This window comes from Oncorhynchus tshawytscha, linkage group LG21 (assembly GCF_018296145.1).
Source record: "Oncorhynchus tshawytscha isolate Ot180627B linkage group LG21, Otsh_v2.0, whole genome shotgun sequence".
NCBI lineage: Eukaryota > Metazoa > Chordata > Actinopteri > Salmoniformes > Salmonidae > Oncorhynchus > Oncorhynchus tshawytscha.
The window spans coordinates 14162844-14177405 of NC_056449.1; the positions used below are offsets into that span (position 1 = coordinate 14162844).

The 14562-nt window shown below is 40.3% G+C and overlaps 2 protein-coding genes across 2 annotated transcripts; both read right to left on the minus strand.

Annotated features, from left to right (window-relative positions):
- Positions 1–1408: 1408 nt before the first annotated feature.
- arl9 (ADP-ribosylation factor-like 9) lies at positions 1409–6454 on the minus strand. The gene is made up of 4 exons (XM_024383049.2): positions 6045–6454; positions 3555–3723; positions 3128–3303; positions 1409–2804 (listed from the first exon to the last, which is right to left on the minus strand). The coding sequence occupies exons 1-4, from the start codon at positions 6264–6266 to the stop codon at positions 2625–2627; spliced, it is 747 nt and encodes a 248-aa protein (XP_024238817.1). The 5' UTR covers positions 6267–6454; the 3' UTR covers positions 1409–2624.
- Positions 6455–7173: 719 nt separating this feature from the next.
- LOC112221010 (signal recognition particle subunit SRP72) lies at positions 7174–14559 on the minus strand. Its single transcript, XM_024383050.2, has 19 exons — positions 14309–14559; positions 13246–13366; positions 12973–13096; positions 12691–12834; positions 12445–12556; positions 12283–12314; positions 12033–12157; positions 11867–11924; positions 11596–11727; positions 10935–11063; positions 10755–10827; positions 10250–10314; positions 10047–10142; positions 9813–9916; positions 9609–9686; positions 9215–9352; positions 9077–9114; positions 8341–8500; positions 7174–8160 (listed from the first exon to the last, which is right to left on the minus strand). The coding sequence occupies exons 1-19, from the start codon at positions 14406–14408 to the stop codon at positions 7968–7970; spliced, it is 2022 nt and encodes a 673-aa protein (XP_024238818.1). The 5' UTR covers positions 14409–14559; the 3' UTR covers positions 7174–7967.
- Between the last annotated feature and the right edge of the window lie 3 nt (positions 14560–14562).

Consider the following 14562-nt stretch of genomic DNA (forward strand, 5'->3'; position numbering starts at 1 on the left):
TGGTGTAACTGAGTCAGGCTTTTAGGCCTCCTTGCTCGCACATGCTTTTTCGGTTCTGACCACAAATTTTCTATAGGATTGAGGTCAGGTCTTTGTGATGGCCACTCCATTACCTTGACTTTGTTGTCCTTAAGCCAATTTGCCACAACTTTGGAAGTATGCATGGGGTCATTGTCCATTTGGAAGAACAATTTGCGACCTAGCTTTAACTTCCTGACTGATGTCTGGAGATGGTGCTTCAATATATCCACATACTTTTCCTGCCTCATGATGCCATCTATTTTGTGAAGTGCACCAGTCCACCGTGCTTCACGATTGGGATGGTGTTCTTCGACTTGCAAGCCTCCCCCTTTTTCCTCCAAACATAACGATGGTCATTATGGCCAAACAGTTCAATTTTTGTTTAATCAGACCAGAGGACATTTCTCCAAAAGAACGATCTTTGTCCCCATGTGCAGTCGCAAACCATAGTCTGGCTTTTTTATGGCGGTTTTGGAGCAGTGGCTTCTTCCTTGCTGAGCAGCCTTTCAGGTTATATCGATATAGGAGTCGTTTTACTGTGGATATAGATACTTTTGTACCCATTTCCTCCAGTGTCTTCACAAGGTCCTTTGCTGTTGTTCTGGGATTGAGTTGCACTTTTGCACCAAAGTACGTTCATCTCTAGGAGACAGAACGTGTCTCCATCCTGAGCGGTATGATGGCTGCGTGGTCCCACAGTGTTTATACTTGCGTACCATTGTTTGTATAGATGAACATGGTATCTTCAGGCGTTTGAAAATTGCTCCCAAGGATTAATCAGACTTGTGGAGGACTACATTTTTTGGGGCTGATTTCTTTTGATTTTCCCATGATGTCAAGCAAAGAGGCACTGGGTTTGAAGGTAGGCCTTGAAATACATCCACAGGTACACCTCCAATTGACTCAAATGATGTTAATTAGCCTATCAGAAGCTTCTAAAGCCATTACATTATTTTCTGGAATTTTCCAAGCTTTTTAAAAGGCAGTCAACTTAGTGTATGCAGTGTGATACAGTGAATTCTAAGTGAAATAATCTGTCTGTAAACAATTGTTGGTAAAATTACTTGTGTAATGCACATAGTAGATGTCCTAACCGACTTGCCAAAACTATAGTTTGTTAAAAAGAAAATTGTGGAGTGGTTGAATAACTAGTTTTAATGACTCCAACCTAAGTGTATGTAAACTTCCGACTTCAACTGTACTTGAGTGTGGCAGGTTGAAACCGGAGTGAGTCTATCTTCTCTCTCAAGACTTCCAATAAAGGATGTCAAATTCAAAGTGATATGAGGTCAAAGAATGACTGAAGTATTTATGCTTAGCTGTATTTTAACTCCAAAAATAAGTTATATGTCACCGTAAGCCTATATACAAAACTTTGAGCCACACGGACATTTACAACAAGGGTTTTTATTTACATCACCAGGTGTGACAAAACAGAAAAATAGTTGCAAAAAATGAGTTTTTTGATGCTTAAATGACAGAAATGGTTTGGAGGTCTGTTGTAGTCATGGCATACAAATTAATTGTTCAGTAGTGCACTTCAAACCTGCTTATTACTCAAAATTATACCAGTAGTTTTACCAGTGTTAAACATGAAAACGAGAAGCACTTTTTGTGCTTATATGTAGAGTTATTCCTGCAAAAGCTTCAATTAAGTCCAAGGCAAAACATTGTTAGCCAAATAAACATGCCTAGACACTTGAAAAATTGTACTTTGGCATTTTTAAAATGCTTCAAATAAATATGTGGATGGATTGCTTTGGTTACACAACAATCAAATTGGTTTTAAGAAAATATAACTATGTAGCAAGTTCCCCTTCAAGACGATATAGTCAATACTTAACTTTTATTATGCAAAATAACAAAAATAATTCTACGTACCTTGAAAGAGTCTTCAACATACTACCTAGCAGCACTGACTCTAAACATGTAACCTACATTGTGCTCTACAGTTGTAGATAGCACTAAGAGAAGATCTTTGATGACCACAAAGCATTATCAATTAAATCCCTATAGGTAAGGATGTTGAGACCATCCTTGAAATATTGTGTCTGAATGTGAAAAACAAGTAAATGATCATCAATGAATGAATGAATGTAATTGCCAGTAAATGAGTTTGACCATAAGCACGTTGTCAGCTTTTGGCTTCTCTGGAATCATCATCATTCTACAGATGTGAATGAGGCCTTTCACTATCATGGTGTCTGTCAATAGAGCTTGTAACTAGTGCTATCAAATCAAATGACGGCAAGCCAGAGCAGGAGTAAAATTAAAGTAAGATATCCCGTCAGCCAGCGGGTCATTCATACAGATGTAGAATCTTAATTTGAGCCAGTTTGCTACAGCAGGAAAATAATCCTGCGCAACAGGAAATATGAATTATTATGTGGATTCTAATTCTACATTTTTATAGGAAGTTGACATCTTTTTCATTAGGGCAAATCAAGTCAAACATTTCAAGTGGAAATGACCAACTTTATAAGCCTTTTTAAAATGCAAGTGCACTACAAATTTGCATTTCCTGCTCTGCAGGTAGATTCTCAGTAACAAAATAGTGATCAAATTAAGATCCTACATCTGTATCTGATGACTAGATGGTGAGTCTATCTACCATCCTGCACCATTTGAATGATCAGGTCCCGTGCGTCCTGCACAGCAGAGTTCACCTCCGTGTCCCCCTTCCTGACATGGGTGCCAATGAGGAAGAGCTTGCGCTGGTCCCCCACTTCCTCCAGGGACAGGGCTTCATGGAGCGTTGTGATACTGCAGGCCCCTTGGTTATCCTGGAGATGGAGGAATAACCGGAACAAACCAGAGGTAAGACACTGGAGCAGGTGCAGTATCTCATAGGGATGGAAAAAAAAGAGGCGACGAGGAAAGGAAATGCCCACAAGACTATTGAGATGCAACCCTTTGCCCTTTCTGAATTGTCTTCCCTCGATTTCTCTTGTCCTTTCTGCTTATCTCGTTCTTAAAATGCATTGAAGGAGAAGTTCTAGGGTTACGCCCCTTTGCGTTTTCAATGCGTTTGGAGGAGGAGGCCAGGAGAGAGGACGTGATGAATCAAGGAAAGACACTTGAGATGGGAGTCTTATGTCAGTCTCACCTGCTTGTTGGCTAGTACCACTAAGGGAAGGTAAAGGTCGGTTTCGAGTAGCTCGTGGAGATGCTTCTTAGCCAAAGGGAACTGGGCGGCGTCTGAGGAGTCCACCACAAACACCAGCACCATAGCCTTGCACATGTACCTCTTCCAATAGGGCTGCAGGTTCTCTGTGCCGCCAACTGCAAAATATGCCATGTTTTTTAAATTTAATTTCTTCAACCACAAGGTATCATAGGAGTCATTTTTGTACATTTGTGAAACAAGAAAATACTATGAATGCATATTGAGGGATGAATTAATTTGACATTTTTCATATTTAACAGTTTGAATTAAGGTCTCCACTAATGAGACCCATTTCTTCTTATCATGGTCATCCAGATAATTAACAGTTTCTGTACTCTCATCATTGTTATGTGCAGGTTGCATTCACTTTCTAGGAACTCGATCTGCAGGTCCTCCCTATTGATGGACACAGCGTTAAAGCCCTGTGTTGGGGTCACATCCTGCTCCAGACTCCCCGTGGCAAAGCAGTGCAGCAGGCTGGTCTTCCCTGCCCCTTCAAGGCCGAGCACCAGGACTTGCTTTCCTGTGGGCTTCACCTAAGACACGTAATAACAAAGAGACATCAGATGTAACCATCCAGATGTATAGAGATCACAATGTTGTATCTGTCCCATTATGGCATCAATGAGAGCATGAGAGCACGGGAAGTGCCATTGAGACCATCTCCATTTTGAAGTAGTCGATTTTCTTCTTATTCTACTACTTCTATAAGTTGGTAAACAAACTGAAAGGGTGCACACTGCCACCTGGAGTGTGTTGTTTGAACAGGTATAAAGCCAAGGTTGGCAATTTACTGCCACCATACTTGCTCACAAGTATAATTGAGTTATTCCTTCCTTAAGCCATTGGAAGTCCCACCAAGTTGACTACTTCAAAACGGCGAAATTCCTCAATGGCGATGTCCATTCTAAAACATGCTTTTGGGCACTAGAATCATCTATACATCTCTATGGCTGCTAACCCATAAGCAAAGATAAAGTATATAAAGGCAAAAATGTCACTCATGTGGAAGTATTATCTGCAAGTGCTGATCCAGAGTAATGAGTTAATGTTAATTAAAACCATGATACTGGGACATTCTAGAATCTTGAAAATGTCTACCCACACACTCACACTGACACTAACACACACACAGCTGCTACCCTGTTTATTATATATCCTGATTGCCTAGTCACTTTTACCCCTACCTACATCCACATACTGTATTACCTCAACTACCTCGTACCCCTGCACATTGACTCGGTACTGGTACACTTTGTATATAGCCTCGTTATTGTTTATATTGTGTTACTTTTTCCTTCAGCAAATATTTGTCTTACTTTTTAACTCTGCACTGTTGGGAATGTCATAAATAAGCATTTCACTGTAAAGTCTACACCTGTTGTATTTGGTGCATGTGACCAATCAAATTTGATTTGATTGTGAATAGTGGAATAATTTAGGCCAAAAACAATCATGTTTCTTGCTTTATCTTTACTTCTGCCTTTTATAGCATAGGCCTAAAGAAGTCAATGAGACTGAACTGAACTGTCACATCATGTGGTCAGTACAAGCTGACCCACTGCCTGAGAATAGACTATAGGGCCAGGTTACCACTGTATGATGATACAGTCTGGCAACATTATTATAATGTCAAGCTGACCAGGCGACAATAGTCGTTTCAGCCACTCCAGTGACTAATCTGTCACAGAAAATAAGCTATATCGGAGTGCTTACTTATTACATATTTATAAACATTACGACAGACATATGACACTAGTTTCACAATAAAAATTGTAAAGTTCTTTCAGATCTAGGGTTAGTGCAATTTTGGGACATTTGGGACGTCGCTACCTTAAACCCTAACCTTAAATCCTATTTTTTATTTTTATTAACAACAAATCAATACAGGAAGTACATGGGGGGAACACAAGTATATATGAATAATACACAAAGAACAATTGGGCTAGGGGCGTGGCTAGGGGCGTGGCTAGGGGGTACAATATCACATTACACACGGACCATAAGGGACATACATACACTTAGAATTATAAGATTTTTTGTTAGAGTAATTAATTGTCTTAAAATATAGTTCAATTTATTTTTGTAAGGTAAGAAAATGTGTTTTGTTTGGAAATGTACATTTGTGACTATGAAATTTGCCCAAAAGAATAATGAAATGAATGACATAAAATGGTTTCAACTTATTTCTATCATAGGTAAAGAATCCAAGCAGTACATCTCTCCACAATAGTGTAAGATCTTCATAAATGTGTTCAAATATAAATCTCCTGATGTCTTGCCAGTTTCCTTACATGAATACAATTTTTTCCAACAGATATTATCAATAAAACCGTTCCAAAAAGGCATAACATAAGGTATAGATACAACATCCTGCTAAAACAAGGTTCGTATCGCTCTGTTGTTGAATGGACCAAAAGAGATACAAATCTTTCATACTGATGAGTCAACAGGGTTAATGGAAGGTCGTTTCCGAGGGTCAGGTCTCGACACGTTCCTGAATAATAAAGCAACACCTGAGGGAATGGCATCTTAAAACAATTGCAAAATCTTTAGGTGTTACAGGGATCTTGTAAAGTGATAAGAATTCATTATAACTAAGTAAAAAGCCCTCTGAACCTTAACTCCTACCCTTACCACAACCCTTAACGTTTAACGTTTCAACTTCCAAGTGGGCTAACGTCAGAATTGGGACGTCCCAAGAATCCCATTTAGACTAAACCAAAATCGAGACAATTTGCGGTGAGGTTATTTCTACTAGCAACCACAAACATCCGTCATGTAGGCGTGCCTCATAATCCCTGAGGTATCAAAAATAAATATTTTACAAGCACAAGATGAACAAAAAGTAGCCTACCTCTGTTACTACGACTGTTGGTGTTTGTTTTGCGCGTTCTGGTACTTTTTGTGCAGTTTCATTTCTAGTGTCCTTTTCTATTTTCTCTGGTTCTTGCTCTGGCTTTGGCTTCGCCTTCTTTGCCTTTACCCCCGAAGACACAAAAGTCCAGATGACATACCCAACTCCTCCGGTTACTGCGAGAGTAAAACCTACGACCGCAGCTTCTCTGACACCAGGCATGTTAGAAACAATTTTGCGAAATCTTGAAATACCTGCTTCACATGTCTTTATACATCGTGATAATGGTTATTATCTGGACGTTTGCATCCCCGGTCACAGCCTGGTGATAATGTCTTTGGTTATCGTTACAACAAGTGGATTAGTCAAACTACCTCAACGCGATAGGGGATATCCGGGCGTTTAGGAGCACACAGGAAGGAAGTACAAGACAAGAAAAGATTATGATAGCAGGATCTAGAATATATGGAGATATATAGATATGTATAGAACACATTTTTTAAAATCTAATATTCAACAATTTAGCCAGTTGCTACATTACAAACTTGCTATCCTGTCCACGGTGACTTAATCCCTTCATATACAGTCAATGTTTAATTAATCCTCTCATTTCGGCTCATCAATTTGATTGACACGTAGAGAAACCACCCTATGCACACTTACTTTGCGCATAAAATTGTCAAGGCTAGATGGGATACAGCTAATCTCAAATTTCCGTCAAAAAATGATTGTGTGGATTTCAGCCAAACCTAACCCTTTTCGTAAATGTAACCTAATTCTCATAACCTGCTACGAAAAGTCAATTCTGACAAACTGTATACTATCTAGTCAAAACTATTTAACATGTATTGGCTGGGGAGTGGGGGAATGTAGCGTCACAATTTCAAATGTAAGACTGAAAAACGACTTCAATGACAGAATGGAACAGAAAATGTGCAACACCAATGATGCATAATTGCATCCGAATGATCGATTCTGCTTTGCATTTCCATAGTAAATCCAGCAGGCGGCGCTTGATATTAAAGATGGCACACTGCATACAATGCTGATGAGATGTTCCATGACCATAAATCCAGATAAGACTTTCCAAAGCGAAATTTAAGTTTAAAAAAAACACAAGAAAGCAACATCAGTTTGTCAGTTGTTAAGGAAAACTATTTATTAAGACAACAATGGGACACACATTTTGGCAAAAATAGTTTGCTTCCATCATTGTAAACAGTTCCTAAAACAATGTCCTAATTATGTACTGCTAGCCAATAATTAAAAAGGTAGACTCAGCAAAATTACCACCGATAGAGATGAGCAAGATGCAACACTTCACTCTCACACAGTATCTGTGCACGGGTTCACTTCACACTGTTACAGCGTGGTAGGTAAGGAACCAAAACAGCAGAGAAGTTGAGCAACGTGCTTCAACGCTCTTAGCTGTTGCAGAAATTGACCCACTTTGCAGTGTACTTTCTGCATCATATCACTGACTTTTTACTTTAAGCCGAAAACGATGCAGGGATTTAAAAATAAATATACTTTAACATACACAGCTTGCCCCTTAGGTTGAAAATAAGGTCAAGTGATATTGAAATTGAGTGGGCAAGTCAAGGACTTTTCTGCACAGAAGATATGCATTACAAACTAGTAAGACCCCCCTTGTCTACAACACAAACAAGGTCTCTTAGTTTACAGACATTTGTTTCTGCATCTTAAAAGAAAACCTAACCGTGAACAAAGCATTGGGGCCTTTTACTAAATGTATTGCAACTTATTCAACAACCAGAAATTGGATACCATTATTTGTTTGGTAAAAAAAATAAAAATTGTTATAACCAATTTAAAAAATGACAAAGCTCATGATTCTGTGAGTTCCGGGCCATGTGGTGGTGGTCACCAATGTGTTGCTCAATATCTGCAACGTTCTCCAGGCTACCAGCCACCCTTGCCTCCCTTTTTCTTCTTCTGAGGGGCCTTCTTGCGGGCCCCTGGCCCTGCAGTGGCAGGCTTCTGCTGTCGCGGAGGGACAACGTTGCTGGCAGCGGGGGCCGAGGTGGAGGCAGAGGCTTGGGCTGACCCTGGCCGGGGGGAGGTGGGGGGACTGTTGGCTGTCTTACTGGCATCCCTGGAAACACAGCAAAATGAAGTGATTACCAGCCAAATGCAACACACTGCATGAAAAAGGGTGCCAACTGAATGAATCTGGAGTCAGACAGATGTATTAAATGTTCAACTATTAGATTCATATACCTTTTTAGAGCTAATGAAAGTAACAAATGATAAGAGACAAGGATGCGTTACTCACAGGTCGGACGCGGCTCCTGACGTGGCCCCCTGCGTGCCTTTACCCACTTGTTCCTTCTTCTTGCCCTTCTTCCTGCCCCGGTAGTAGGTGCGCTCTCTCATGGGCAGCCATCTCTCCTGGTCAGGGTTCGCTGTTTGGTCGTAGTTCTTGGGCAATTTTCCTAAACAGAGGCGAGAGAAAAATAGCAATTCCCCATCCAAATCAGAGATGTTGACTTTATAAACCTCCTAAGGATCTGCCCCTTTGCCCCCCAATTTTCACCTAAAATAACATACCCAAATCTAACTGCCTGTAGCAAGGATATGCATGTTCTTGATACCATTTGAAAGGAAACACTTGTGGAAATGTGAAATTAATGTCGGGGAATAACACATTAGATCTGGTAAAAGATAATACAAAGAAAAAAAACGCCATGTTTTTTTTGTACCATCTTTGAAATGCAAGAGAAAGGCCGTAATGTATTATTCCAGCCCAGGCACAATTTAGATTTTGGCCACCAGATGGCAGCAGTGCAAAGTTTTAGACTGATGAGCCATTGCATATAAATTCAAAATCTTGTATCAAGACTGCCCAAATTGGTTTATTAATACATTTTCAAGTTCAAAATGGTGCGCTCTCCTCAAACAAGAGCATGGTATTCTTTCACTGTAATAGCTACTGTAAATTGGACAGCGTACACCGATCCCATGGCCGTTAATAAGATATTCACATAACAACTTGCAACATGAGGACATACCCTTCTTTTTCTTCCTCTTCTTTTTAACATCCCCCTGGCTGTGGAGAGATAATATTGACAGTGAAAGCCTATGTATAAAACAGGTAATACACAGCTTAATTAACACAGCCTTTAATTAAAAGCATTAGGTCTCCTTACCCTTGTTCTTTTGGAAGGTTGTCTCCCGGTACTTTAGCGGCCTTCTTTCTGACGTAGTTGGCGCCATGAGAGTTCTCCAGCTCATCTACGTCCACGTTAAACGACATGCTTTCAAGGGAAGGGAGGTGCTTGCTGAGGCTGGGACAAAAGACTAAGGATATAATAAAATATGCTTTTCCATTCACTAAACAGTTCTAGGCACTTTATGATATCCCTGGTAAAATCACCTTGACTGTGAATGAGAACTGGGCCAAATCAGAGATAGACATTGCAGTTCTGAAAGTTGTGCTATGGTAGTGGCAACTGCATGGACTGCTGGATCAATTGCAAGCATTCGTTCCAAATAAAGTTATTATTTATGTGTGGTTTCAAATACAGAGAGGGAAAAGGATACGACTTGGCTTTATCTTGATCGACCAAAGAATAGGCAGAGATGAGTTGTGCCAAAGTGTGGATGTCATTGGTGTTTTGCCTGTGGAGCAAGGGGATGGATGAGTTGTTACACTGAATACCACACGTAGAGTAAGCAGGACATACACCAGCATCACCACTGCAGAACAACAGTAGAAACAGAACAATCGTTAAGAGCATCACTCACTTCCACAGTTGTTCCAGGTCACTGATGGCTTCCTTTTTCCGTCCATACTTCAGCTTGAAATCGGCGGCCTCTCGTACGAGTGCCAGGTGAATAGAGGAACCAGGCTGGGATGGAGGAAGACAAAGTGGAATAGTGGACAATGCAGTGTTACTATAGAAACAAAGAACAACACACACACTCCAGTATTTAAAAAGTTACATTGACTTTTTTTATAATGTGCTTGTTGACTAATACCTGTTCAGATTGGTAGTGCTGAATAGCTTGGCTGAAGACATCAATTGCGCTGTCGATGTCCTCTTCGTGGTTGTACATCGTTACCAGAGCTGAGATCTGTGAAACAATTTCAATTTGTTAGCAGGAGTGTTATGATGTAATATTTGTTCAGAACATTTTTAATCTATGATTAGATGTAGAATAATAGAAGTGTAACAACTAACCATCCCTTGTTTGTGCTTGAAATCGTCGATCGACCTCAAGATGTCACATGCTTTGGTAACGTGACCTTTGGAGAAGACACCAATGAAGGTTTATTTATTACGAGGTTACCTTCTACTACCTGGTCAGGTGCTCAAACACCTGAATTCTGACAGAACAGGAGTCACTTGCTCATCAAATGACATGATAGCACAGCACTAGGTATCAATCAGTAAGTATACTGTTAAGCACTAATCTAATTCATCATCTTCAATAGGCGGCAGGTAGCCTAGTGGTTAGAGCGTTGGGCCAGGTTGCTGGATCAAATCCCCGAGCTGACAAGGTAAAAATCTGCCGTTCTGCCCATGAACAAGGCAGTTGTTCCCTGTTGGCCATCATTGTAAATAAGAATTTGTTCTTAACTGACTTGCCTAGTTAAAGAAAGGTCCAATAAAAATAAAATAAAGCCTATTTTCTGCTCGTTACCGAGCAAAAAAACTAAATGGGGATATGGAAAGACAACCTTACCTTGAGTCAAATAGAGTTGTGCCATTGTTAATTTGATACCAGATGCACTCTCTGGGTGATGGTCTGCAAAACACTTTAAAACAGAAACACACGCAGCTAGCATTATACATAGAAGAGCTTTCAATGGCTATTTATACATCAACTACACGTATTAGTTAGGCTCTGGTCAACAGGAAGTACCTGAAGCAGCTCCATGGCCTTGGAGTGTTGCTTCTCTCTGCACAGCTGAGCCACCTGGATCAGAACGGGCCGCGGGTGGCCTGGGTTCTGGGACTGGAGGCCTGACGACAGCTTTCTGCACTGGTCCGCCTGTGGGGTGCACGTAACAACTCATCAATGACCGTTGAGATTCCCAGTCTAATCTGTTCACCATTCTCCCTGGTCTGGGACCAAAAGGCTCCTGAACGGCTTCAACCCCAAAGCCACAAGACTGCTGAACAGTTCATTAAACGGCTACCTGGACATTCTGCTTTTCACCCCCTACCTAAATGTACTTCAATCAATCACCTAACCTAATCTATATGTACATATTACCTCAATCACCTGAACTACCTCGTACCCCAGTACAATGACTCAGTACTCCTTGTATATAGCCGTGTTATTTTATTTAGTTACTATTTTCTTTTGAAAAATTTGTCAATTTTCGTACTTTTTAACTGCATTGTTGGGAAGGGGCTCGTAAGTAAGCATTTCATGGTACAGTCTACACTTGTTGTATTTAGCGCATGTGACAAATTACATTTGATTTGACATAAGTATGTAGTGAAATAGTCAAAATAAAGCTATGAATAAAGAGTGTAGGATAATTTTAACAATGAGTTAATGTATTCAAATCCGATACCTGGTTAGTGTACATAGCCAACAGGGCTTTGTTGAATTCGATGGCTTGCAGCTGTTTCTTGGCCAGCTTGTACTCGACACCGTCAGCATTTGTCAGTTTCACCTTCTTCTTAGAGTCAAACACGTTTTGGTCCTGCAGGAGAAAAAGCATATGAGCAACAGCGTCAGCCCACATGGCTTCAACAATAAGAGAACACAGTCAATAACAGCTTAGCCTGTTTCAATGTTTAGTAGTTCCTAGCAGTACGGGGAAGGTTGATGCGTGTATCTACCTTGTTTATTGTAATGATGTTGTTAGCAGTCACAGCTAGAAGTCCCACATCCGATGGCCTAGGATTCAACAAAAAAGGATTCCACTACTCTCTCGTCCTGTGCCTACAATAGCACATACAATTGAATGTAATGGCTTAATTGATTCCACTTTGGAGTAACACTCACTTGAGCTTGATGACTTGGTTATAGAGCTGCAGCGCCACTTCTGTCCGACCCTGTAACTGCATAACGTAGGCCATCTGGGAGTGGATGACGGCCAGCTCTGACTCAATGTCCTCCTCAGTTATATCCTGCACAAACCAGACAAGCAAATTACGATTCACAATTTGAAAAAAAAGAAGACATTTTTAAATCTGTAAGCTCAGCCATGACATTGTGAACTTTTTTATTTATTTCACAGGCATAGAGCACTCACCAAATCCTCAGACAAGGAAACACGACAAAGCTCTGAAAAAAATGACGCAAACAAAAATCGTCAACATTAACCATGAAAGGGCTGGACAAAACCTACCGCACAGCATTACGAATTAAGGCCATGTCTGTAGAATGCAGAATTGCAATTGTCTGTGGTCCTAACCTTCTGCTTCCTGTAGTTTGTTCATAGCCTCCGTGAGTTGGCCTTGACCAATTAGAGTACAGGCAGCGTTGTAGCTCAGCTCATATGTAGTCTCTGACAGGCCAAGATAATCCTGCAAAAACAGGGTGGAATTAAATGTATTATTCAGTGTTAAATTGAGACTCAGGGAAGATGGCTTCAATAACCAAGTGTCTCAGAAGATCAGTACGAATAGAAGTCTGTTCTAATTGGGTGCAGAAGACCCACCGGAGAAGCCTTCTCCCATGTGCTCATAGCAGCCACCACGGCTGAGAGGTTTGTCTTCCTCTCCTCTTCGTATTCATCTTGGGAGTTCCTGATCAGGTCCGTGTAGACAGCCTTGCACTCGTCATAGCGCTCCATACGGTACAGCTATGGTGAGAACAAAGGGGAGGTCAGGGATCAGTACATTGGGCCAGTTTACTGTGGCTGGCAGGATCATCCACTGAAGGGTAGACAGGCAAGCAGTGCAAACATCTAATGTAATTTCTTATTTTCATAAAGTCTTACCACTTGACCATAGAGTTCTTTGAGCTTGTCTGTTTGTTCTGAAACACCTTCAATGGTCTTCAGAGCACTTTCAACTCTGTTCAACCGGTACTCACAGTAGGCCTTTTCAAACACAATGAGTTCACTGAGGTAGCACAAAGAAAGTGTTAAACATTGACCTAAGGGTACAGCCAGGAGTTTCTCAAACCAGATCAAGAATTTATAGATTTTGCATTGCTACAAGATTATCACTATATAACATTATGTTAAAGTCACAAGTCATATTCAACATACCTGCCAAGTATTTTTGAATATGTGTTCATGACATTCAGTGCCTCTTTGAAGCTACCATTTTGCAGCAGGCATACTATTTTACAGTGAAGGGCTGTCACATCTTCCTTGACTTCATGCAAAACTGTGGAAGAAATGAATAATTGAGATTAAAAGGGGCAAACTGCAGTTAACAGTAACAAAGCATACACCCCACCACTGTTTTAGTAGAGTTTAATGATGGGGCTGGAGAAATGTAACCTGTCAAATTCATAGACAGAGCTACAAATGCTAGGACTCACCATCCATGAGATAAAAATGATCATTTCAACCATGTTGAGGTTATATACTGTACAACGTTGGTTTACAATTACATTGTTGACAAACAGAGTAAAACAAGCTTATATTGTGGGTTCTGATGATGTATGACAGTTGAGCTTAGTTCATAGTTTGAGGCATGTATACGTTCTAGTCAAGAATCACTGAGTGTATATAATTAATCTAAAAGTATTTATAAAAAATAAATAAAAGTGATGTAGCAATCGCAGATTGGCCCTTAGTGTAATTACATGCAAAAGTATAATTTTCCTTCAGGTCAGTCACCACCAACGATAACTTAATCAAATCTCAATTTACGGTGTGCAATAGAGAACTCAATAATGTTCCAATGAAAGTGCAAATCTGTGAATCACACTTCCCAGCAGATACAAGGCTGCTAGCTACAGGATAGCTAGAGTAAAACAGTGTAGTTGCTAGCTAGCCAGCTAATTGGGACACGTCACTGTGTTTACAACTCAGATGTGACTGACAATTTTGAAATATTATCCCTAGAGTAAAAATATGCTATTACTGTTCTCAATAAAAATCTACACTATGTTCCGATCATTGGGGGAAAATTGTAATTTAACAAAAACTACCTAATTAGTGATTAGCTTGATTATAGCTGCATATTTATTTTTTAGCTAAGAGTTGTAACTTAACGTTAGCTCGCTAGCCAGCTGGACAGTAATCATTCAGCCCTCAAACAACACAGAGCATCTATTCAGATTTGACAGCTACAAACATGTGAACAAGAGTTAAACCCTACTTTTGTTGACAGCTTTGATAGCCCGAGTAAAATCTCCATTCTGTCCACAACGATTCACTTCTGTCCACAGCGAAGCAACTGTGCCTCCTCCACTCGCCATCTTTCACTCCATGCAGACTGCCAGCGGAGGCACAATTATATTTCTTCCGGATTGATAGAATCACAAAACCGGCTAAATAAAAAAAGTGAAGAACCCGCATGCATTTAAAAAGACAAACATCATATTTAGATACAGGGTGGGTTTCAGCATACAC

Coding starts and splice junctions, on each gene's coding strand:
- arl9 (XM_024383049.2), bottom strand. CDS start 6,266: ATGCCTGGTGTCAGAGAAGCTGCGGTCGTAGGTTTTACTCTCGCAGTA. Junction 3,304..3,554: donor GCAGATCGAGTTCCTAGAAA/GTGAATGCAACC, acceptor CATATTTTGCAG/TTGGCGGCACAGAGAACCTG. Junction 2,805..3,127: donor TGGTACTAGCCAACAAGCAG/GTGAGACTGACA, acceptor CTCCATCTCCAG/GATAACCAAGGGGCCTGCAG.
- LOC112221010 (XM_024383050.2), bottom strand. CDS start 14,408: ATGGCGAGTGGAGGAGGCACAGTTGCTTCGCTGTGGACAGAAGTGAAT. Junction 13,097..13,245: donor TATTCAAAAATACTTGGCAG/GTATGTTGAATA, acceptor GTGCTACCTCAG/TGAACTCATTGTGTTTGAAA. Junction 10,828..10,934: donor AGGCCATGGAGCTGCTTCAG/GTACTTCCTGTT, acceptor TCTGTTTTAAAG/TGTTTTGCAGACCATCACCC.